We start from the raw sequence: 26,057 nt of genomic DNA, 5'->3' as shown, positions 1-26,057 counted from the left end.
CGTATCCAGGTACCGTGGCTGTTTTGATAACCGCATAACACAAACGACGTTATCACAACACTAATTATAAGTATTCATTTCTGAATTGACGTACACCAGCGGGTGTGTTGAGAAAGCTATGGTATTTTGACGTTGACACCAAGTAAACGAAGGGAATAATTCTACTAGGCTGTCAATTCAGATAGTTGTCAGTTACTTAACCTCGAAAACCCCACACTTAGTGAAACGACATATACCTGGTGGTAGTGTTCCAGCTAAATCTACAATATATATATGAGCTGTTAGTGAGTCTGATAACAACGAGCATCATGCTGTGATTTCCGGTTACTTCAAAATGTCTCCGAAAGATATCTGCACACGAAACATTGTTTTAATTGACAATTCACCAGGGATCGATGAAATCAAACAATATGGCTGCGTCCATGGATGTAAACCTTCAAATGGATCAGGTTGGTTGGTGTATTTTAAATGATTTTCTGGCATTTCTGTGAGATGACAGCTGTTGTTTAGCCGATTTTTAAAAGCTGTTTCCAGTTAGTCCTCATTTTTATCGTGTATTTCGAATATTAGACTCTTGTACGACCTTGTGTGCACTAGTGTACATTTCATATTACCTGAAGTTGTTGTCAAATTTCATTTGACATGCGCATTAATCAAAATTGTAAATGTGTTTTTTAGTACCATGCCCATCACCCTCATGTCTCTGGTGGTTCACTGTCTTCCCATCCTAGTTCGGGGCATCTGCAACACGAGGGTGCTAATACCCGCCTCCCGAATCAGTTTGGCATCCAGTCACAAGGCCATCATTTTGGTCATGTCCATGACTCGTATGTCAATTCGACCCCGTCTGTCCAGCAGATTTTGATGCAACAGCAAATCCAACATCAGCGGTCAGCTCATTTCGCTCCTCAAGGTATAGTTTCGGAATCTGGATTTGTATTCCATTTGACGAATTGTTTACGCTTTTATCTGTCCAAAGTGATTTGCTCATTATTGGTGAGCTTGGTTACACATACGAATGCATGTCAACGTGTTTGATATTAGTCATTTCTACATATTATCTATATCGTATCAGATATTCTGGTTAGTTTTCAACGTGTGAAGTAGGCTCTTTTAGAAGTGGACACGTATAAATATAAATTAGTGTTTATTTAGAATTGATAGGGAACCGTATTATTACTGTCATATGGTAAACTGGATGGTATTGCTGAGTTCGCAAAGTGGCATCATGCTTTTCATAGCGTCACGGATTGTTCTTTCCAATCAGCTCCCCTACACGGTTAGTATGAGCTTATAGTACTACTACTACAAGTGACAACCCTCTGGTTCGATATTTTTTATCCATGTAGCCTATATATCTTTCAAATCAAAACACGCAACTCATGTAATGTTACGTTTTCAATTAGTTCTGCTATTAAGATGCTATTAAAAACCAAACGCTGCTATTTAACAGAATGCCACCAACTTTTTGGTGTACGCTTTTTCTTAGTATTGTGATATAAGAGTATCTCTAAAGCCATCTGGCTTAATATAAAATAGAATCTATTACAAATTCATTCGCAGTTACAAGCGACGTGAAGTTTAGCATATGTTCCATCGGTCTAACTTGTCGCACCGTGATAGCGAAACGAAGTGAAATCATCAAGACGAATACCATAGTAGTAATAATAGTGGTAATAATTAGACGCAGAAAATATGATTCTTCTAAACAAAAAGCACTAAATAACTTGGAGAATCTTTTGATCTAAAGAAAGACTGAATGCATATCCAGTTTTTATTTATAAGTCCATTGAATGTTCGATGATTAATATCCATCTGATCGCTTCTCAAGAACTAAACCTCACGAATTTAGTGTAGGAAACAGAAAATACCAGTAATAGTGCATATTGAAAGTAAATGCTACTATGACATGTTGCTTTATTCTCTAACAGCATTTGTTTAGGGGCTATTACAATAAATCATAACTGAGATCAGATTGAGTTGCTGTCACGGAACCTGTTTACTGTTAAAACAGAACTAAATTGCTATTTGTTCCCAAGTTATTTGATCTTTTGACCGTTTTTAGTAACTATGCTGGCATATTTGAAATTAAGTTCCCTCCTGTAAGTTCTAAATAATGCTTGAGGGCTGTTCCACGTCAACACTTGAAGTATAAAGCGAAGTAGTTGAGTGGACCAGTCACTTTATCTAAGTCTCGACAACCCTAGTCAATTGGTGTCAGACAAAAGCTCGATTAGCTCTGTCAACTTACATTGACAAGATATCCGTCAATCAACGAAAGAATAGACATACAGATCAGAAATTTACTTTCTACTTTATACCTGTGAAACATGGCTTCTAGTATTGAGGACATTTATAGGTTGCTAGTATACGGTCATAGATGTTTTCGAACTATCCCTTGTGTACCTTAGAACCATCAATTTCGCCATCCTGAGGTTCTGAATAAGAATTGCAAGTCGACTGATGGGTTAATGAATCTGTATCGACTGAATTAGTTAAAACTTGTGTCGCGTATGCCCATCCACTGACTACCTTGACTCGCGATAGTAGCTGGTGTAGGGGTAGGTTGGAGAAAGGCTAAGGGAGGCCAAACTAAGACATGACATTAGTCTATGGAACCACCGACTTTTGAACTGAGTCATTTAGACAGGTGAGGACTACCTGGTTTAGTTTCGCGTGACTATCGTAACCAATAGTTGGAGACGGTGACATGGCTCAGAATCAATCACAATGGCGTAGGTGTATGCACTTTATCTTCTCTACGTTGTAGCTGACTGACTGGTCACGATATGTGAACATTGTTTAATTTGAAAAACTTGATCATTGCGTATCTGTTGCCAGTTTTGTCAATTTCGGTTTTTATCGTATAAATTATTATCCAGTTGGTTGTCAATGACGTGCTGGTCTATATGATCAAAAGATAACGTTAGAACTAATCGACAGCTGTTAAATTTGTGCTTGTTAGTGGCAAAATTGTCATGTTACGACTTCCATTTCAGCGTCCAACAGTTTTGTGTGTATTGTTTGTCTAATCAATAAGTGCTGTCTCAGGATATTCAACCCCACGTTACCAAACTTTTATTTATTTGGACACAAACACTGGTACAAGGGGGCACCACATACATATGCGCCGCAATAACAATGAGGCCAGTAGTAGTTATCATTGATTTATGTGAGGGCTGTAATACTGCTCGGGTGCTCAGACCGAAGCAGGTGGTTTTCTTAAGGGGCCACACCCGGAGCCTTCGACCTAAAAGTCTGATCCACAAGGCAGTGGAGCAACTTAAGGAGATGCAGTCCCATGGTAGCCGGTGACCAACGATCAGTTCATACGCCATTTGTTCCCTCAAAGTACTGGAGCCCATGTGCACCATTGGTTTGGAATCAGGGTTTTCCAACTCCACTTGATGGATCCTCTGTGTCCACTATCACAGTTAAAGCTCCGGACATTCACTTTTTATCCTCTGAATTTCGTACACAACAGTAATGCCGCGAGGTAGTTAGTAGCACTTCCTCGGCAGTGATTGTATACGTGTGGCCATGTGAGAGCATTTCTAGAGGGAGCGAGCTCTCCCCACCCTCCGCCGTACCAATGCATTTGGAGGCAACTTTTGACTTACTACTGAGTTACTGTGATGCAGCTCCAAAGTTATTTCTATTTGATGACATTCATAGGATAGTCTAAATACCTTCAACACCGCGTTATTACTTGTGCATACCTAAGACTCTCAATGACATAATCTTCAATACAAAAACTGTTCATTTGCCATCTGATTTTACTGGTGGTAGTAATAAAAGTCGAAGTAGTATCGTCATTCAGTCATAATCACCATAGAGCTTGTGACAAATATGAGTACTCTCAAGTTGTTTTACTAACTTAGCTGGGTGAATTGGAATTAACAAGTTGGATATCATAGTAAAAAAGTAGTACAGTCGACAATAAAAATACGAAATACCGGAAAATACAGTTCAACAAGAATAGATGGATTCAGAAAATGAGAGTACGAAATAATTTGAAGCTCAGTACTTTGGGTAAGATAATGCAGTGTGACCGCTAAAGCTCTATGTAAATAAGCTGTATATATTCTTGTGTCTTGGATGTAGTAAAGTCGAATAAGAAATTTTAGAGTTAAATGTGAAGTTTGGAACAGGAAGCGTCCTTTAGTCGGCCAGTTTGTGAATTCGCTTGGTCCAGATCAAACTAAAAATCTTTCTCATGGAAATTCATCGGATAGTTTTGGGTTAAGACATGGTAAGGTAACTCTCCTAGCAGGTTTGAATTTTTGTACGCAGCTCTAGGCCACATTTTATGGAGGCTAGCAACACTATTCGGCTACCATAACCAGAGTAGTTGGCATAATGGTTAAAAGATTTAACCACCAATCCACTGTCTCATTAGTTAATACATATTAAGTGGATAATTACTTGCGCCAAATGATTCAACCTCGATCATTGAAGTATAAATATTAGTTTATGTTTATTAAAGATACTAAGGGAATTGCAACTCACTAACTCAACCCAGGGTTATATATTTCCACCTATTATATCATATCTGGAGATGATACATAGTTATGTAGGGTGTACTAGGTGGGGAAAGATGTGAACCCATGGTCCAGTAACTAACTTTTATGTCCAAAACACGGAGCCATAACATTTCCCTCTACTTAGTTAACTGCTTGCGCATACCATTCGAGATTATTTTCAAATTTCGTTTCGCTCACTAACTTACATTTTACAATGTAAAAACATTAATTTGACATCTGTTTCATGTCGTTGCGCCCATCATTCGCTAGTAGTTTAGTTCGTCCGTACTATTGGATCTAAATTTTGACCAGCTCTTCACCTATTTCGGTTCGTGCAGTTAGGTAATGCATCTATCAGTCGCTAAGCGTTGTTTTGACTTATTCACAAACAATAATTTTATTGTTGACTTACATCAATTCATAAAAAAGTTAATGTGTCACAATACTGTTGTTTTTCTAATTTGCACATTTAAAATCTGTAACTCCGTATTTCGGTCTGATATGAAGAGTTCATTATGACCAGTTATGCTAAATAACTCTTATCATGTGTGGTGTAAATCTCTCATATTTCCAAACATTTTACTCGTTTCTATTCACTTAAGTATATGACAGCAATGAGCGGTTAACAAAACCACACCCCAATCACAATACAAGTCCTCTGAATCAGGTAAATCAAATGCGCATTCAAATACCTGCTCACCAACAAATTCCCCATCCTTTGCAACCCAATAATCCCACTGTCACTTCAAATCCCCGATATTCTCCTATAGATCATCATGGATCGCATCATTCCCCACCAATCTCGAAAGATAGTTACAACACTTCTGCCTATCATTTGCAAGACCAGTCACATGTCCTTACTCATACATCTCATTTACAGCAACCTGTATATCCTTATCATGGAGATTCATCCCAAATGCAAAATCCACAGACGACCGCCCACACAACAACTGAATTATCCAATTCTCAGTATACGGGACATCACTTATCCATGCAATTAAATAACAGTGCTTCCGGAGATAACGATATTCACCACTCTGGTAACCAACATCCTCATGTTTCTACTGGTTTCCAAGCCCCTCCAGCTCCCTATGTACCTCCAGCTAAAAAGCGGCGGGGAAGACCCCCAACTCATCCAACTTTTGATGTCGGTAAGTCCAATGATATTCTTAAGTTACGTAAATGTTTGCTCCCCCAGTCGAGTTTTTGTTTTCAAATAAACCTGTAAAGTTCCTGCATCTTCTGTCCTTGATTTATGGCGATAAACGTCTATCTTCCAACTCGTTTCTCATCTCAACATTTTTTCGTTCTTAACGGTATCTACAATCAAACCACTGCATTTCTCTTATTCCAGTTTAATTGCAACAAATTCCAGACATTAGTAAAACAATCCAAAAGTGAGTTTGCAAACGCCAGTCTTTAGCGCTAAATACTAGCAACGTGCAAAAACTAAAGTGAACATTTTTGATCCGAAGATGTTTGAGTGTCTTTTCATCTATTCAAATATAACCGAGTCCATCTCAATTGATTTACTATAAAACGTTGAATATTTGAAGAGCAAATGCCAGAATGCTATTTTTACTGTTTTGCCTTTTATCTCTAATGTAATTATTTATCTACTGTTCTGTAGGTGCTGGAACCTTACTTGACGAAGACGAGCATACCCTCTATGGAGCTATACGGTCGGGAAGAGTAGCTCCACAAACAGTTGTTGATGATTGGATTGAACAATATAAAACAAATCGTGAACCAGCTATGTTGGAATTGATCCAATTCTTTATTTCATGCAGTGGTTGCAAAGGTGAAGTTCTGTGTTTAATGTATATCATTGTTTAATATAATTCCTGTACACATTTTGTGTAGGGATGTTATGTTTCAAGCTGGGGATAGTACGGTTGTGATATTAATGATCTAAGAGTGAATCTAACGCGAATTAATAAATTGAACAATGAGTACACAACCTCGCACAAATAAGAGGGGGAAGTTAGCATTTATAAACTACTTGTTTTTCGTGGAAAGTAAATCACGTAAAAAACAACTTTGGATAATGCAATGAGATGATGAAGGTTATCAGAATTCTCATCGCATTATCTTATTTTATCAAAGGGACTAATTGTTTTAAAAAACTGTTTAGAATTACTGACAAGACCTCAAAAAACCAATAAAATGGTTTGTTGAAATTGATAATTAACACTAAACAACCAATATGAGGTAGAAGAAATACACTTGTAAAATGTAGTATGAGTCAGGAATACTTAACTCTGTCATGTTTAACTGTCTTTTGAAGTCATTATTTTACGCTCTTTATAAATTCGACTCCGTCAATTAACTTGACCCACTTTTGTCACAGATAATAACTCCCGTTATTCAGAATAAAATCTAGAAATGTCCCACTATTCTGTCCAGACAATTTTCCTTTATATATATATACGAAACTAAATTAGAAAAATACATGGATATGCCCCATGAGTGAGAATTTTCTCTTGTAATACTTTACGGATAGTAAAAATATCTTCAAGACGTAGCGGGAAAAAGTATAACGAATAATAAAAACCTTCGTTGTGTAAATAGAATCGAAGCTTCATCCAAATATTGCCTCAAATTCCTACTGACCTCAACTACTATTTATGGGATGTGAGTCATCACTTCACTGACTTAGACGTTTAAGTTATGGATTTTAAATCACTTTATTCTTACTCGTTAAAGGTATAGTACTTAAAGATCAGAATATCTTTTTTCTTCATATAGGAAAAGTAACACCGGAAATGTATAGCCGCCTGTCACATGCTGATATTATTCGTCGAATGACTGAAGAGTTTGATGAAGACTCGGGTGAATACCCACTTATACAATCAAGCCCAGTTTGGAAACGCTTTCGTTCAAATTTTGTTGAATTCATCCAAGTATTAATTCGTCAATGTCAATATAGTATAATTTACGATCAATGCATGATTGATCAAGTCATCTCTTTATTGACAGGCCTTACTGACTCACAGGTAAGATATACTTCTCAGTAATTACCCATATACAGATGCAATTACTAAACAGTTGTTCTAATGATGGCATAAAAATTGGTAGTGTTGATAGAATTGTATTTTTGTTGTCAGTATTTGTAGCTTAAGAAAAACATTACCTAAAATCATTTCCATTCGAGGTAAAATGTTATAGTTACCTCTTGTGTGTACTTAATCGTCAACCAATGTTGAATATGGATAAAGTTTTCTACTTTAACATTTCGTTTATAGGTTCGGGCGTTTAGACATACCAGTACATTGGCTGCTATGAAAATGATGACTGCTCTTGTTGATGTTGCGCTCAATGTTAGTATCAATAGAGATAACACACAACGTCAGTATGAAGCTGAAAGATCAAAAGTTCAGAATCGACGTGCTTCTGACAGACTTGAAGTGCTAATGCAACGTCGACAAGAATTAGAAGAGAATATGGAGGAAGTCAAAAATATGCTTGTATACATTTTCAAAGGTGTTTTCGTTCATCGATACAGGTAAATTTGAGTGTAAGGACTTTAGGTTTTATGGAGTGAACTAATTTATTCCTCTCGTTTTTTTCTTCATTAGAAACTTTAATAAAATGAAGTATCAGCATAAGTCCCAAAATATGTCACCTAAAAGTCGATAAATTAGATTTTATATTTAGAGTTAATGTAATCTGTTCTTGTGGCTTTGAATTACATCGTTTTGCCAAAAAAACATTTAGAAGATACTTAGTTTTGTCAGCATCATTCTGTATCAGTATTCCACCGAAATATGTTTGCTGTGGGTTAAAGTTAACAGTTCATTTGCATTATTTCTTACGTTTTGTAGGACCACCAATATCTTTGAATAAAGTAGGTACTTTACTGAATTAGTTTGTACAACCACTTCTACTACTGTCAATTTAGGCATGTGACAAGGCTCCAGGTGTGGTTCCCTAAGAAAACCTCCTGCTTCGGTTTGGGCACCCCGACAGTATCCCAGCCCTCACATAAACCGAATAATTTATGTGGCGCATATCTATTTGTTGCCGCCTTGTGCCAATGTTTACGTGTTTAAATAAATAAAAAAATGTTACATTGCTTGGATTTTCTGTAAAATCAAAAAACGTTATAACTAGGATAAGATGCGAAATCTTCCCATAATGTTAACCGACGAGTAAACGTATTACATGCTGTCTTAATTCAACTAGAGCTTTCCGTCATGTCTTAGTTATTACTAAATCGGAATAGACTAGTTTAATGTTGATGATGTAGTCCCTCGACTATATGTCAGTATTTTTCCAGAAACAGTTTGCTAGATATTTTTCCGTTTTTTAGACAATTCAACTAAGTACAGAATGTTTTATACTGACATATTTTACCTTGTGAACAGGTCTGACTTGATGTGTATATGCTATAATGTAGCTTTGATGATCTCAAACGTTTTGAAAGGTTTGTAATAGCCCCAACTCTTAAAAATCTCACTTAGGATTTCCTGTTTTACAGGTCATTTTTGTTTGTTTGTTTTCAGGGATAGCCAGGCAGAAATACGAACAATATGCATGCAAGAAATCGGTGTCTGGATGCGTCGTTATCCAGCTATGTTTTTAGACGACAGTTACTTAAAGTATGTTGGTTGGACACTTTATGATAGAATTGGAGATGTTCGTCTTCAGTGTCTTCGCGCCTTACAGCCCTTGTATGAAGATCCTGCTCTCATCAATAGTCTGGAGCTTTTCACTTCTCGTTTTAAATCACGTCTTGTGGATATGACACTTGATAAAGAGACTGAAGTGGCAGTTCAAGCTGTAAAACTAGTCTCCTGTATATTGAAGTGAGTCTTAAAATCATACAGAACTATAATTTAACTTTATCCGTAACTTGTTATTTTCTCAAACAAGATTATATCGTCTGTGTATCCTAATTTTATTAAGAACCCACTGCTATCACACAACATTCTGTATTTTTTTCGTTTGACAGCTGTTGTGAACTGAATTACAAACTATTTAGGATTCTTTTAATACGGAACGTAATCTTTGCTGAATAGACCGAACGACTCATACACAGCACTTCAATAGTAATCCCTTACAGAGTTCGAATAAAACAAAGAGAAGTCTTTTTAAGAAAGTATATTAATGAAAACCCCAAAGGAAAAGTTAATTTACACCTAAATTAATGAAGCTGCATTTCGATGAATTTCACTGGTTATTGAGTGAGTAATCATCACTTGAGTGCAAAATAACAATGAATTAAGTAATTAACACAGTGAAAATGCTTTAAGATCGATTCGTTAACTTCGTAGTCAATTAATTAATCAAAGTGAAAAAGACATCGGAAGTCAGTCAACGGAGTTCACATGTGAATTTTGAAACTGATTTCTTCCTAAATGTAGTATGTACGAAGTGATTAACAAATTCGAATACTTCACTCCATCATAGGAAAACTTGCTGAAGTAGATCAGTTCTGACGTAACATTTTGGACTGAGTGTCCAGAGGACTGTATTCGGTCAGAAACTCCTAGATACAATAGTAAATTGTTTGTCTACTTTATTTCGATCAGGAATTCTCTAAGTAGAAAATCAAACCCTAATTACTTACGCTTGTTGCACCTCATGGAGGAGCATAGGCCACCCACAAGCATTTTCCATCCAACTCTGTCCTAGACAATCCTTTCCAGTTTTTTCTAGTTGCTATTCTTTTTTTCGTGTCTGCTTCCGATTTTCAACACTGTTCGTAGGTCTTCCGCTTTTTCGTTTCTTCAGGATTCCAAGTTCGCGCTTGCCTCGTGATGTTTGATTATTCCCTCAATGTGTGTCTCATCCACTTCCACCGTCTTTCCTTAATTTCCCCTTCAACTGGAAGTTGATTGCTAATGGTGTCAGACCAACGAACACTGAATATTTTGTGTAGACAATTGTTTATAAATACTTGTAGCTTTTTGATGATCGTTGTAGTAATTCTCCAAGTTTCAGCTCCATACAGTAGAATTGTGTTGACGTTCGTATTGAAGATGTGACTTTGATATTGGTTGCATATATTCTCCAAATGTAGGAATGTTGTCCTTGCCTTGTCAATCATCACCTTCACGTCTGCATCAGATCCTCCCTGTTCATCGATGATGCTACCCAGATACATGAGACGTTCCACATCTTCTAGAATTTCTCCATCAAGTGTGATTGGATTGGTGTTCTCTGTGTTGTGCTTGAGGATATTTCTTTTTCATTTGTGTATGTAGAGGCCTATTGATACTGATGCTCCTGTCACACTGGTTGTCTTGACCTGCATTTGTTGGTGTGCGTTTGTGTATGGGATAGAAGGGTCAGATCATCTGCGAAGTCCGTATCGTCTAGTTGATTCCGAGCTGTCCACTGCATTCCGTGCTTCCTGTCATACTTGGAGGTCTTCATAATCCAGCTAACCACCAGAAGAAAGAGAAAGGGTGATAGTAAGCAGTCTTGTCAGACTCCGATCCTCACTTAGAATGCTTCTGTCAGCTATCCTTCATACACGGATAGGCAGTGTAATCCGTCGTATGAATTCTGGATGATGTTGACGACCTTTTCAGGTACATCATAGTGTCGCAGATGGTTCCATGAGGTTCTCCTATCCACACTATATATATAGTTACGAGTTGCATTCAATTGATTGTTCAACAATGATCCGTAGCGTTGCGATTTGGTCTTTGAACGACCGATCCTTACGGAATCCTGAATGTTGATCTTGAAGCTGGACGTCTACTGAATCTTCCATCCGGTTCAACAACACTGTTGAAAACTTTCTCTGCTACCTATTGTAGTGCGCAATGGCGCAGGTGCATCCACTCTTTGTGTTCTCCCTAATTCTAATCTTCTGAATTCTTCATGTCCCTTTCTTTTTTCTCTTTCCAAATTTATTTCACTGTATTATACTCCTTGAATCACATCTTCAAACCCTAATTTTTCTGATTACAGCTTATAATTTTATTACATCTAGCACTACGGGATTTGAATCGACCACTACATCTCTGCTAATGTGGTGTGGCAACTCGAACTGATGCACGTACGTACGAAGTTCCACGTTGTTACTGACTGACTGATAGTAGTGCGATGCCTCTGTAGTTCTCACATTTGCTCAGATCTTTGTTTGGTATCTTGTTAAGGTTTTCTTTTTTCCAGTCAATTGGCACTTGTTCTTCCTCCCAAAGCTCCCTGAATAGAATGTGGGGCATGTTTACAGTTACTTCTGTGATTGACTTCAGTGCTTCGGCTGATATATTTTCAGGTCCTGTTAATTTTTCACTCTTGACTTGTCTGATGGCCATCCTGTTTTCTTCGATCGTTGGTGGAGTGACATCTATAGGAAAGTGTATGTGTGCTGCTTCGATGCGCAGTGGATTCAAGGGAGCTGGTCAGTTCAAGAGTTCCTCGAAGAATCCTGTCCCTCTGTTCTTAAATTTCAGTGATTGTTTTGCCTTCCTTGTTCCTTACTGGTCGCTCTGGTTTAGTGTATTTCACTGCTAATTTCTTCGTTGTACCATATGGTTGTTCAATATTTCCTTCTGTTGCAGATTTTTCCACTGTCGTTACTAGATCTACCACTTATTTCTCTTTGTTGGCTCTAATGCTGTTCTCCACTCACTTGTTTGCTTCTGTGTATTCAATTTGTCTCTTGACTTTCTCGGTTCTTGTTCGACTAATGTTAATTGCTGTTTTCTTGTTCTTCCTTTCTTGTCTAGGGTTTCCATAGAGGTCCATTTCTTATGATGCTTGTTGCAGCCCAGCAGTTCCTAACACTTTGAAGTTGGTATTTCTTTCATCCCTTTCGAATTGTCCTCCATAGTAGTTTCCTCTTTCAGTAGATCCTATAAGGCTTGGAACTTGTATTGAGAGTTATCTTGAATAAGTTGAGTTTGTCAGTATCTCGTAGGAAGGCTGTATTGAACCTTTTTCTAGTTGTCCAATGCTTCTTCACTTTCAGTTTCATCTTGGTTCTCATGTCTCTCATTGACCTGAATTTTTTACTGGTGTAGATATGATCCATCTGGTTCTCCGTGGTGTAGTCCGGTGAGACCCATGTAGCTTTGTGTATGACTTTGTGGAGGAGTATCGTGCCGCCTTTGACTAGTTTGTTAAATGCACAAAGCTATGCAAATCACTCATCATTCCTGTTTTTTCTCCTAGTCCATGTCGTCCCGTGATATCTTCATACCCAGAGTCGTCCATTCCGACTTTGGCGTTTACATCTCCCATCAGGATGATCAAGTCCGTCCATCCATACCCGAAGATAATTTTCACCTTATCTAGGATGCTGGAAATATCAGTCAGTCAGTCGGCCACAACGTTGGGCCACGTACATATATGCATCGGTCCTTGTTGCCATACCTAATTAGCACAACAAGATGAACTTCGGATTCATAGAAGTAGCTAATTCAATGGTGGTAATATATAAAAAAAAGATTGCAATAAGGATATAGTACAGGAAGAAAGAATTAGTTCGTAGAAAGAAAGATATGAAGCGATTTTAACCTTATCGTTTAAAGGGAAAATAGAAAGTGTATACACCTACGCCATCGTGATCGATTCAAATCCATATCACCAAGAGTCTTCAACCGTTGGTTACGATAGTCACGCGGACCCCAACCAAGTAGTTTGCATCTACTAACATGTCTCAGATTAGAAGTTAGTAACTTCAGTAACTGATGCCATATTTTGGTTTGGCCACCCCCAACTTTCTTCCAACCATCCTCAACACTAGTCAGCATTGCGCATCGTGGTGATCGGTGTTTAGGTATACGTAACATGTGACCCAACCATCTCAGTCGATGAAGATTCACAACCTCATCAACTGATTTACCGTCATTCTCTAATACCCGGCGTCTAACCTCATTATTACTTACCCAGTGATCCCGATACTGGAATGGGATATGACTTTGTCATGTTTAGATAACCTTCATACATCTCACCCTACGCTCATATATAGTTTTAACAGCTGGTAGTAAACCTTCGCCTATGTATTTTTCATACATGTGATAATCGTCAATACCTACTTCACGATTAGTTTTCGAGTTGGGTGATATTTTAGCAGTCTAGCACATCACACATCGATAACTGAGTGAGATCAAACGGTCCAAATCTTTTTTTCGGACTTATAATTAAAGAAGACTGTCCCCAATACTAAGTAGATCATCCTTTTTGGTTATAGTTAACATTTACCAAGTTCTGTGGCACTGAATCTCTCCTCACTTATCTAAAATCATTAAGCCATACTAACCCCATGCATTCTCCAACCAAGGAGAGCGGTGGCTTTGTCGTTAAGGCGTCCGTCTTTTAATCATTGTTCCCCAGGTTACAGCTCCACCCCACCTACTTGAGTCTGGGCTACGAAGTGGTATCATTAGCCCTAACAATTAGTGTGGTTTATATTGAAATCTCTAGTGAGTGAGTTTATTTTTTAGAAGGGTTATCACGCAAATGCATTCATGTTTTTAATTCATAGATCTTATAAGAAAATCCTCTGTTATCTGCGTATTACACCCGGTATCTCAGTTTTTACACATAATTCTCTGTCATCACTCCAACCTTATTAATTTCAATTTATCCACTAGTTTCTTTTTGTAATGTTTTTATTTACAATCGGGAACAATGCATTGTGTTACTAGATTAGTTAGTTTTCTCCCATCAAAAGTATCATATTGTTTGTTTATCTGTCTCATCTATTTGTTTCTTAGGCATAGTGACTCAGTACTTGAAGACAAGGATTGTGAAAATATATATGAGTTGGTTTATTGCACTCACAGGCCTTTGGCACAAGCAGCTGGTGAATTTTTAACTTTAAAACTTTTTGAAGTTGATTCCCATGCTCCTCCCACTAGAACCAGAAAAGGTAAAAAACGTAGTGAAAATACACCACTCATTCGTGACCTCGTGCAATTTTTCATCGAGAGTGAAGTAAGTTTGAAAAAAGCAACACCAGTTTTCCTAGTTTTTATTTATAGTCAACTTACAAATTGCTTAAAGTCGTACTTTTAAAGTAAAAATTTCTTACAATGAATTCGTGTTTCCTTTTGAGTAATATTTATATTTTATTTGAAGTAACTAACTGATAATCTGGATTTTCATAGGTAATCACATTTAGAGCGTACTTGAACGTCATTAAATATCAACATTCTAGGCGTTAAATGATTTAAACGAATAACACATTGATGGATTTCAATGGTAAAATACTCAGATGAATGGATTATTCGGTTTTAATAAAATCTCATCAGGCTAGCTTATGATTTAAGTGCAATTAAGTTAAGACGATTGATATGTCGGTAGATTGGTTGAGACCTTAATATTCCATATAAACAATTCTGTCAAGAAAGAAAATTATTTCTTTAATAATAAAGAATTCAGAGTCGTTTCAAATATCAGTTAATAAGTTAAATTAACACCATTATATTTATTTAAATAGAGATATATGAATGTGTTTCCTCAGTTAAAAGTGGTGATTTCTCATTTTCGTCCACTTATCTGTTTTGCCTCATCGTTTTTAATCAGGTTGGTAATTTATGTAACTGATAATTCATCTTAATTCATTTTAGTTACATGAACATGCTACTTATTTGGTCGATAGTTTATGGGATTTATGCCCAATGCTTCGTGATTGGGAAGCTATGCTAGATTTGCTTCTTGAAGAACCAGGTAGAGGTGAGGAACCTATGGATGCAAATCAAGAAACAAGTTTGATCGAAATTATGGTTTGTTGTGTTCGTCAAGCAGCAACGGGGGAATCACCAGTAGGACGACAGGTTAGTCACTTTCAAGTATGTTTTGTCTGTTGATTTTTATTTTATTTATTATATACTACGAAACATTGTGTGAATAAGCATGAATTCAGTCTATAGCAATTTATAAATTATTCATTGTGTGCAGACTGGCGGCCATCATTCACATTCCAATACCAACTTACTGACTGGCATGAGTTTACTGGAGACTGGTGGACGCGGTCGAGGTGGTGCAACTACCGGTACAGGGAACAGCGCTGCACCCTCTTCACGTGAAGCTCGTGCCCTGGCCGAAGAACGTAGTCGTATGACAGAAGCAATGATAACTGCTATACCAGCACTCCTTGCTAAGTATGGTGAATCTCCTGAACGAGCTACAAACCTTCTTGCTATTCCACGACACATGGAAATGGAACTCTACACTACGGGCCGACATGAAAGACATTTGGATCTTCTTCTACAAGCTGTTCAGGTACGTTCACGTTAATCTTAATAGCTCATCTCATTTGTGTTTATTCATTGCAATGCCATCTGCACACTTAAGTTTTAATGTCTTTCTTGATTTTGATCTCCATATCCACATGAGTAATTAGCAATAAATATGATGTTTAACGAAAAATGTTCCACTGTTGGATTTCACACGTATAATTTTCTCTACTGGCTTAAAAACAAATCAAATATTTCTCATACTTTTCAGGTTCACTATTACTTGGATCTCGTATCTTATCAAGTAGTGAAATTAATTATTCATCAAGTTTGTATACTCGGTTTTAGCGAGACAACTATTCCCGTTGTTCCCTTGCTCAAGCCTATATGAATCGAGACTAAGACCCTCAATCATGATCGAAAGTCGATTGATTTTGCAACCATGCTAAGTTTTTTCAAGGTTAATTCAATAAAACTAAGTCGTACATCAATATTAGATTTATCAACATCATAGTCACTCCTCTTTCATTTCATGACTACATACTCTTCACAATTGGCATAAGTCTTTTGAAACCAATACAATGCTGATTGATTACATTCACCACTTAAACAGCATTGTAAAAATCAGTGTAAGGCAAGACTTATTTATTCTGTCAGCTACGGGATTTTCGTCATGTATTTATTACACGCTACAATTGTTAAGTAGTGATCTGTAGTTATCTTACATTGATAAATTTTTAATTAATGTAGTTTCATCACTGGAAATGTAAGCATTCCTGATTATTGTATAATAATTTTGTAACTACATTCACTTACTAGTTTTTGCTAAACGCAACTTAGAAAGTTCAGAGTACTAAGCAATTGCATTTATTAATCTAACAGTGCATTGTTTGGGAATTTTTATCTAATGTTTAGTCAAAAGTACTTATTAGAAAACATTTCTCATTTTCAGGATATTGTAGAACGTCATACTGATCCACACACATTATTGGCTTGTTCGCGCGTTTACGAATCGTTGTGTATTGATGAATTAAGCATTTCTGCAAAGTGTCAAACTGTCCGTGGCACGCTGTTGGATCGTTTGGTGGATCTTTATCGAGATGCATTCTTAAACTACTTTAACGATCAGGTTAATTTTCGTACAAAAATTCTTATTGTTATGCCGTAAACTTTGGGTATTTTTTTGTAATCATATATTTAGATAAAAAAGAGACGTTCATAAAGAATGTTCGTATAAGCATAAGTATTCTAAAACCCAGTTTTATTATTGGGCTAGCACTATTGTTACGTTTACTAGCCATTGCACTTGGTTTTGTGATTTCATAGACACTTCTGGCTTTCATGTCAAGTACTTTACAAATATATTTTGTTGTTACAACTTTTATAGACTATCGACGATGCTTTGACTCGATTTTAGTACATACGCCACTGCTGCTAATATATGTTTGCTCATATCCACTCACGTACATCTTGTTGGATCTTAAATCTTGAATCGATTATAAGTGTAAATTACGAAAAATACACTATTTTTATTTTATCCCCCAAGATAAATGTCACCCATTTATGTTAGTTATATCTTTCCACCTTTTAGGGAGAGGAACCCGATCAGGATGATGAGTTTCACTTACTAGCTGCATTGAAACGAATCTATGCGTTTTACGCGTGAGTCATAAATTTATTATTCCTTTGTAAACATGATTCTGTTATATTTACCAAAAGTGGACAGCTATAAATAAAGTTCTTACTGTCAAATATAGTTAATTTATTGGGCCTCAGAAATAACAGTTCACCATTTAAAATCATTGAGATGTTTTTTTTTTTATTAATATTATTTGTTCGCAACGATTAGAGAAAATTAACTTTCCATTATATACCAAAGATTGTTGTTGTGACATCAGAAATAACAAAAAACCAATTATCAACCCATAAATACCAATTGCGGATTAGTAATTAACATTTTGTCATCTGTGTAGAGCTACATGAGCATCACAACATATGTGATTTCACTGCGTTTTTTTAGTCATGCTATTTAGCCCTTGGAACAACAACTTAATTTAGATAAGCTGGTATTTTTATTCATATGGATGGTTTATAAAGTGCCAGTTCTTAATCTAACCTACCTTCTTAACTTGTCTCACATCACAGTTGTGAATCTATTAAGATGGGTTTAGTTAACTGGGTATGATTTCCCAAACAGTGTTCACTAAAATTGTGATCAAGTTAAAGAATTTTACTCTTATGATATCGGTTGAATTTTTAGGGCTTTCAAGTAATACAAGGTCTGTTCAGCAAAATGGTTTTTCCAGGGATTTTGGCAACATATATTTATGAGCGTATAAACTTAATACTTAGTCGTGTATCCATCTTTGAACCACACATTTTCTTGTGCAAGCTAGTGATATCACGATTTCCGGTAAAGTGGGCTTAATGTGTCAACTCAACGTTTTATTTAAGCCACTCGCGATTACTGGTTGAGAATCTTTGTAGATAATTGTGACCTCTTTCATTCAGTAATATATGATGTCTGATAATACTGTAAATTATCCTTGGCGTTATTTAATCAGATGAATTTTACAAGAAACTTGTGTTTAGCTGTCCTTGAAATCAACATTTTTGTGTCATCTACAGTTATGAGCTTAATTATTCAATCATAATCGTCGTTGTGTAATTATCATAGAATTCTGAAGTATCGTACTTACTGCTGCAATATTTCGTAAACAGTTATTTGACCTCAACGTTTCCTGACCCTGAGAAAATTGTCATAACTAAGTGAAATGGTGCAGTCTGTGTGTTATCAATCCTAAAATGCTATAAACGCTATGCTTCACACGATATTTTTTTTTCAGTTAACTGAGTTCTTGATTGCTGGACATTCGTTTTCATTCTTTTTATATTAAAATTAATTTCTTATTTCTTTATACTTCATATTTCATCACACACCATTGCCATTACACAAAACTAGTTCAGAATTTCGACGTTAATCAAATTCATTGTAAATAATCTTTTCGTAGTAAACCACAATCTAATATGTAGCACAATTTATCTAAAGTTAACATTTGGAGTTACTTTTTTCCTTTGAAATGCTGTTATATGAAACAGTAAGAACGTATTGTAAGATTTTAGAAGTCTGAAATGGCTAACCATTTTTGTGAAATTTACCGGAAAATCTTTGTGGTATTTTCATTCGGAGATACTTTAGTTTTAACCGACAGCTTATATTTATCCGGAAATTTTCATACTGCTTTTATTTTTCGAATAATTTTAGTTGTCACGATCTTTCTGGATTGGATTTATGGGATAGTCTTATCAGGATCGCACAATCCGGAAATGATGCCAACGGTGAAATTGTGGCTCAGGCTGTTAGCTGTTGCTCTAAAGCTCTACTGTGGAACCTTGCTAGAATAGGAGAGGCTGATGTCGACAAAGTAAGTTTAGATTCTTTCTATGTATTTCTCTTGTCCATTTCATTACAGTATTTTAACGTGTTTTTTGACCTGGTATTGTGCAGAATAGTGCCTTAGTTTAACGTTGATCTCTTGTGTTATTTTTTTCGAGGGAGAGGAGATAACTGTGAACTGCAGTTTTTGTTTGAAGTTAACCGACGTCAAACTGATTTATTTCTTGTATTCTATTTCTGTTCAGGAAAGTTGTTTTTCAGAGTGACTCTTTTCATAACCATTCACTCTTTATACAGTTCCCGCGCGTACATACGTCCATCTACCATCTTCATTCAAAGCATATATTTGAAGTTATACTTCGTTATCATCTTTCTTAACAATTATATCTTTGGGAATTCGTTTGATTCGAAAAACACGCAACTATCTTTAGATTTATTAGTTTTAAGTTGTGACTCCCCAAGCCCAACTGCTAGTAATTGTCCATCTCTACCTTTTTTATTGATATTTGTGTTGCATTGTTTCTGTTTGCAGACGGATTTGAACAAACTAAGAAGACAGTTAAATCTGTATATGGACGTTTGTATTGGCTACCTAGATCATTCATGCAAACGGTTAGCATCAGAATCGTTTCTGTCCATTTGTGATTTGCTAGTTGTTTTTTCACGTCATCTTTCCATTCACTTGCCAAATCTGAAATCTATCATTTATACAGCCGACAGGGATCTAGAACTCAGGTTGACCAATTTTCTGGAGCAACGGGTTTTCGTTGATGATGACGACGTAAGTTTCTAATATTATAACTAGGTTTTTGTACCGTTTCTTTCTAAATTCAGATCTCTATACCATCAATTTATGTATTACTTGTTTTGTAGCTGTAGTTATCTGCAAATTGTATATTAAAATGTGGTATGGTGGAATAATAGTAAAAGCATATGAGTTCCAACCATTAAGTCCCAGGTTCGAACCCCGCTACACCTTCGGTTTTAGCAACTGGGTATTATCATTAGTCCTCACAATTAGAGCGTAGTTCATATCCGAGTAAATACAAGATGAGTTTATTTAAGTTTTTTTTTTGTTTACTGAAATATTAAAATATACTATCAAGTTCATCATCTTAATGAGATCGTTTATTCCAATGGTTTATCTTTCTGTAATAATATTGGACTTTCAAAATATGTAAATATTCATGCTTATTGTTACCAATAAATATTGATAAAAATTTAGAGAAGCTTCGCCTGTCAGAATCGTGGTTATAATTTCTCTACCCCACAATGGCCATCTCAGCTATCACCTAACGTCCTAAGACTCAATCAATTATATAACAATCGTATAGCGATAGTTGCTAGATGTATCACAAGCCTACAATACAAGAAACAGAAATACAAATAATAATCATTTGTAAAATTTTCCCAAAAGTTCCAATGTCTTTAATATTCACTCCATTGTAACACATCACCCTGGATAATTTATACCGTCATGATATAGAATGAGTTGATTTTATTCATTTGTATTACATAGATAATTTTAAAACAGGGATGTATGTTTATAGGATATCCCTAATTTAAATGATTCCTACTACTTTTCAATAGTTGAATTTTAATTAAAACATGTAATTGTTTTATTTTTATCATAGGAAGAGGATGATGAAAATGTCAAATTTGAATCGCTTCACGAAAGGCGTACACAACTAGCTGCATTTTTTAAACTAGTAATATATAATTTGATTCCTATACGAGCAGCTGCTCCGATCTACAAATACTATATTCGGTCTTTCAATGATTTTGGTGATATTATGAAATCTACACTGGCCAAAGCTCGTGAAATCAATCGCGTGCACACCGCTCGTATGATTGCGCATTGTTTAGAATTATGTTATCTGCAAGTAGAATCAGCTTCTAATGTAAGTTGACATAGTGTTTATTCCCATTTGAACTGCTTACTTTTCCTTTTGTTTCTTCAAACGAGATTCATAAATTTATGTTATTATGCTAGTAGGTCCCATGTTTTGTTCTGATCTAAAGAGTGCGATTGCTCTGCATTTACATGTCCTTAAACAAAAACTATTGGGAAATAGTTTTTGTATCTAACTGCATCATATTTTTGTACTTTTTGATCTTCTGTTGGGCATAACTATACGTCAGTTTAAGCGACACAGAAACCCTTCTGCCGTATTTCAGCAGATTTTGGGTACATTTATTCAATAACCTAAAATTTGATTCACAGAAAAAGGAAAGGTGAGTAAATAAAAATATGTGCTACATACTTAAAAATATTCAAATGTTATCTAGGTTTTGGAGAATGAAAATTGAAGGATAATACTATGTTTAGGACATGCAGAAAGAAAAGGAATAGAGTGACTCTGACCAGTCAGCTACAACGTAGGACCAGGCTCATATGTGCATCGGTCCAAGTTGCCATACCTCATTAGCACAACAAAATGAACACCGGACTCATAGAAGTGGTTAATCCAGTGATGGACTCTGTCATGTTGCAACCATTTTATTTTTCGTCACCCAGAATCTTTAAGCATAAATTGCGATTATCTTATGGGGGCTCTAAACTACACTTCCCTGAATTACTGATTGCTGTCCTTTTTTCTGTTTGTTACTACCCTTTTCCCAGTTTATTCCTACTTATATACAACACTACAGGGCTAGAAAGGCAATGGCTGAACAAACATTACACATCTGAACCGTTCTTACCAATAAAGGTTCACCATTTCTACCAGACGTCTTGACCTATTCGGTCGCCCCACTGTACGCTAAATGTTTTTGAAAAAGGTTTCATAATCAAATCCCCATAACACTTTAGCTTTTTTTGAATAAACCGAATAAAGCTTAAGATTGTATCCGGTGCATTGCAGAATTCCTTTAATTCCTGTCATGAAAAGAAATTTGTATGTCATGCATTCCTGTCTGTATTCGATTTTATAATGAATTGATGGGTTGTTTGTTTTCTCGCTTTCAGAATTGTGTTGAACGTGGTTCTGAAGGTCTTCAAGCTGTAAAGGAACTTGCTAGGCGTCTGAATCTCAGTTTCGGTCTCGACCTAATTAAAATACGCGAATCTATGGTTGCCTTTCACTCCGAAGGGATACAGTTTTGTGTTTCCCGAGCTGCTTCCACAGCTGCTGCAACAGGTCAAACCCCTGGTGTCCCAAGCAATTTACTTTTCCTTGAAGTTGTCGCTGAATTCTCAAACAAGCTTCTCAGACAAGATAAGAAAAGCATATATGAATATCTCCGTCGAGTAAGTTTCAAGAGTTGCTTCGTAACTCAATTATGCCAAGTATTTCTCGTTGCGAAAATGATGATGATGTGTGTTAAACTACGTTTTATCATGATTGATTATTAGAGTACTTGAACACTCAATATTTACATTTAACCACTAATAATGATGTGACTGATCAGAACTGAGAATAATGATCTAGTTCTTAGTTTCATTTGATAGCAATTAACCTACAACACCTGAATCTTATGGTTTATTTTTTTAATATCATGTATATAAGTAGATGTAAGTTTGTAGCTGAAGCTAGATCAGAACACACTTTGCGAACGATTTTTTTCAGTTAATCGGTCGTAAACGGATAGCTGACACAAATACGCATTCTCTAGATACTGTTTCTTTCGTAGCTACAGATGATTATTTCTCTTATTCGTAGTCCCTTAGCAGAGTAGAAAGTTTGACGTGTATCCAGTAATTTGAATGTTTTTATCACAGTAAATTGGGCTTTTGACTTGTCTTTTATTTCTCTATACTTTTTTTTAAACTTTCCATCTTTTGTGATTAGATTTTCCCAAATCCTGTTGGCAGTGAATGGGCTAGTCTGCATGCCTATCGATCAAGTCTGGATCCTGACAACACTGATAGTGCTCCAGGACATGATGGAGTTAGTCATGCTACAAATCCTCAAGCTGTCAGCAGTTCCAATCCTGCTCCAGTACAGGGTAACACGGTGGTACCAACAAGTGGACGTGTAGGATATGGGGGTAGGGGGCGCGGCAAACGACTCCGAGATTCTGACTCCTCTCTTCGTAAGCAATAAATTATTTTATCCTTATGTAGTCAAAGTTTTGCCATCTTCCTATAGTTTTATTATATGTTGAGAAAAGTTTAGTTTTATCAGTTAAGAAAACCTACAAATCTAGATGCTGAGAATTCGTATTACAGATAACCACTAAATCACTTGCTAAAAGCTTTACTAGTACTGCTTAGGGAAACTTTGTTACGTAGTAACAGGTTTCCAGCACGTAAACTCATGTGTGTGCTCGCCATGTAACTTAATTAACACGAAACTTTAAAAATGTGTTTTTCCGATCGTTCTTTGTGACTATATTATGTAGATTTGACAGTTCAATCAATACTGATCAAATGATTGTGAATCAGTTAACGGGATTGAACAATAATGCATTTAGATGATTTAATTATAAATGTTTAAGAATATATATCTTAAATAAATTAAAACAAGTGAACATATGACGTAATTAGTTAAAGAGTCAGAAATTTGTGTTAAGTAATCAAATCAATTTACGGATTACATAGATTGTAATTGTAAAGAATGAGATAAGTTGTCTAGTCTTTGAAAATACTTAATAAGATGAATAGAATAGCTGATAAATGTTTTGATGAACACTAATCATGTAAGTATAGATCTAAATAATGGAAAACATAGTTGAACTACACCCAGTATAATTTCAGGGGTCATTTGATAGAATAAATAGACATTTTATGAACGCGTAACCCCTAGTTTTCTCATTTGTTTTTTTGTTGTGCACAAAAAGATGGAATCATTGAAGCTCTGTACTCTTCTGTCAATATCTCTTTAAGTAGTATACTTCACTCGACTCAGTTGATCATTAAAATAATTAAGATTCAACATGTAGATGAAGACGACTTCCGAAATAAATATGCAGAGCCGTTGGTTTAGTCACTAAAATACAGTATTCAAATATCAAGTTCCACATTACAATGTTACTTCACTTGGTTCATTTTTAATCTCCACTTTTTATTACTATCCGTTGCACAAAATAATAATAAGTCGAAACCAATTATACAAACTTATGTTTGATATCAAGATTTATCAACTAGAAACAAGTGTACAGAAATCAAACCACGCACTTATAGCGAAGTTACATAGTGATCTTGAAGGATTTATGGATAATTTAGCAGCTGTGATTGGATGGATGAAAGGAATATGCAGATCGTTTGCTCACTTAACAAATCTGATTTATCATCTTCCAGTCCTCATAGCGTTGGGGTTGGTAAGTTAGATGGAATTCTTCGCATCGATATATTGCCCCGTGTTTATTAAATGTTTTTTTATCGTTCTGTCTGTCTTTCGATGAACCAAGTGAAGTGATTAGAAACCCAAATACCATACAGTGCCTGAATGGGCATCCAGTAAAACTAATTCTGCCAAAGCTGATAAAGTGAGGTGACAAATTCCGACTGCATTGGTTAGGAAACAAGAATCATAACTCTATTGTATTGGGCTTTTTCTAGACGTAATGGCACCAGTTTTTTTTGTCTCAAAAATTTGAACGATGTGTTGTTGTTAAATAGCCTACATAGCTCTGTTTATGGAACAAGAACGTGTAACCGGACTTTTCCTGCTTCAGTTAATAATCAAATGTCGGATTATACTTTTGGATATCGTTTCCAAATTTTACCTGTGTATCTCACTTTCACTGTTTGTCAATTGTCCTTGTATACCATGTTTATCTTTTCTAATCGTTATTTTATAATATATAGCCGACGCAAATTTAAATCCACAGTCCACAAGTACAGCTATCAAAAAGAAGCGCACCAATATCGCGAGTAGTAGCAAAAATGCATCTGGAAATGTTTCTAGTATGACTGCAGTTGACCCTTCCCGACCTACATCACCTTCAGAAATACCCCCCAACAGTGCAGGATGTGCACCCCAGTAAGTTGACTGCTTATATTGTGTCGAGAGACTTTTTTGTATGTAGTAAAGTAATTTCTTTAACTGATCATCTTCCAAATCAGTCTTAATAAATCAACCAAATGTTTTTAATTTTTGCAGCCATAATCCTTCGACATCGATGACAACTTTATCTACTCCCGTTCATCCGTCTAACCAATAAATCCATCCCTATAAATTATTCAGAAGAAATGAATTTTATGGCCGACGCGTCTGTGTGTTTCACCGCTTCGAAATTATGCAATTATCTAGAAGTGTTTCGTTCAGCGAACATCTTCAGATGTTTGTATCTGTAAATATAGACAACTGATGCTTTATATAATTATCTTCACACAGATTAATCCCAACTGGCTGTATTATTCAAATCCCTTTCCAGAAAATGTACATTCTTTTTAGGTTATCGACTTGATTATCACAATTGTTCACGAACTTAGTTTTTTTCTATTTGTCTCTCCCTTCTATACTAAAGCAAGTTGTTTTTGTATCATGCGTTTTTTTAAAGCCCTCATTTTTACTTGATATCTAATTCTCCCCGAAGTTATTGTATTTTCAAATTTTGTTTGTATACAGTGATCAGCCATTATCAGGCTGGAAGAATGCTGTGTAGCTCATTTAAACAATGTTGTTCAAAATTGTGCAGAGCAGAACTATTTTTACACAGAGAACTTGCTAATATTATTATGTAAATTGCCTTTTTGTAAAACTAATCACCTTTATTAAATAGTACCGCACTATTTAGTTTTTTTTTTCAACTATTTGTCCTCTTTCTTTTTTCGTATTAATTTTTTTTCATGCTAACAACTTTTCAATATTTACTCAAGTTCAATAAAAACACAAAACACTTGTTTGTACACCATTATGATGCGTTTGACATTTGATTTCAATAATTGTGTTACCTGATTATTTGTTTTCATTCAGATTTCCTATAAAATCCACTTGTACAATATTCATTTTGTTCATATTATTATTATTCTTTATTGAGATTTAGGTAGCTTCAAATTTTTTTTTCCAGTTTTGTTAAACTATACGTCTATCTGGTAACAAAAAC

The 26,057-nt window shown here is 35.8% G+C and overlaps 1 protein-coding gene across 1 annotated transcript; it reads left to right on the top strand.

Moving 5' to 3' along the window:
• The first annotated feature begins 379 nt into the window (after nt 1-379).
• On the top strand, nt 380-25,816 carry STAG1 (Cohesin subunit SA-1). The gene is made up of 19 exons (XM_051212468.1): nt 380-449; nt 679-913; nt 5,126-5,674; nt 6,154-6,324; nt 7,272-7,519; nt 7,769-8,028; nt 9,029-9,331; nt 14,204-14,423; nt 15,059-15,265; nt 15,390-15,713; nt 16,620-16,796; nt 17,259-17,329; nt 18,933-19,092; nt 19,597-19,845; nt 20,699-20,965; nt 22,033-22,314; nt 22,856-23,099; nt 24,817-24,991; nt 25,112-25,816. Exons 3-19 carry the CDS (start codon nt 5,440-5,442, stop codon nt 25,170-25,172), a joined length of 3,654 nt encoding a protein of 1,217 aa, XP_051072653.1. The 5' UTR covers nt 380-449; nt 679-913; nt 5,126-5,439; the 3' UTR covers nt 25,173-25,816.
• Nucleotides 25,817-26,057: the final 241 nt, after the last annotated feature.

This window comes from Schistosoma haematobium, chromosome ZW (genome assembly GCF_000699445.3).
Source record: "Schistosoma haematobium chromosome ZW, whole genome shotgun sequence".
NCBI classification, from domain to species: Eukaryota; Metazoa; Platyhelminthes; class Trematoda; order Strigeidida; family Schistosomatidae; genus Schistosoma; species Schistosoma haematobium.
Note: the sequence above shows the minus strand (reverse complement) of the source record. Positions and strands in the feature narration are given on the sequence as shown.

Excerpts from the sequence above, each read along its gene's own strand:
- STAG1 (XM_051212468.1), top strand. The coding sequence starts at position 5,440 with ATGCAAAATCCACAGACGACCGCCCACACAACAACTGAATTATCCAAT. Across the intron at positions 9,332-14,203 it reads CTAGTCTCCTGTATATTGAA|GCATAGTGACTCAGTACTTG; the intron begins GTGAGTCTTAAA and ends TTTGTTTCTTAG. Across the intron at positions 15,266-15,389 it reads AATCACCAGTAGGACGACAG|ACTGGCGGCCATCATTCACA; the intron begins GTTAGTCACTTT and ends CATTGTGTGCAG.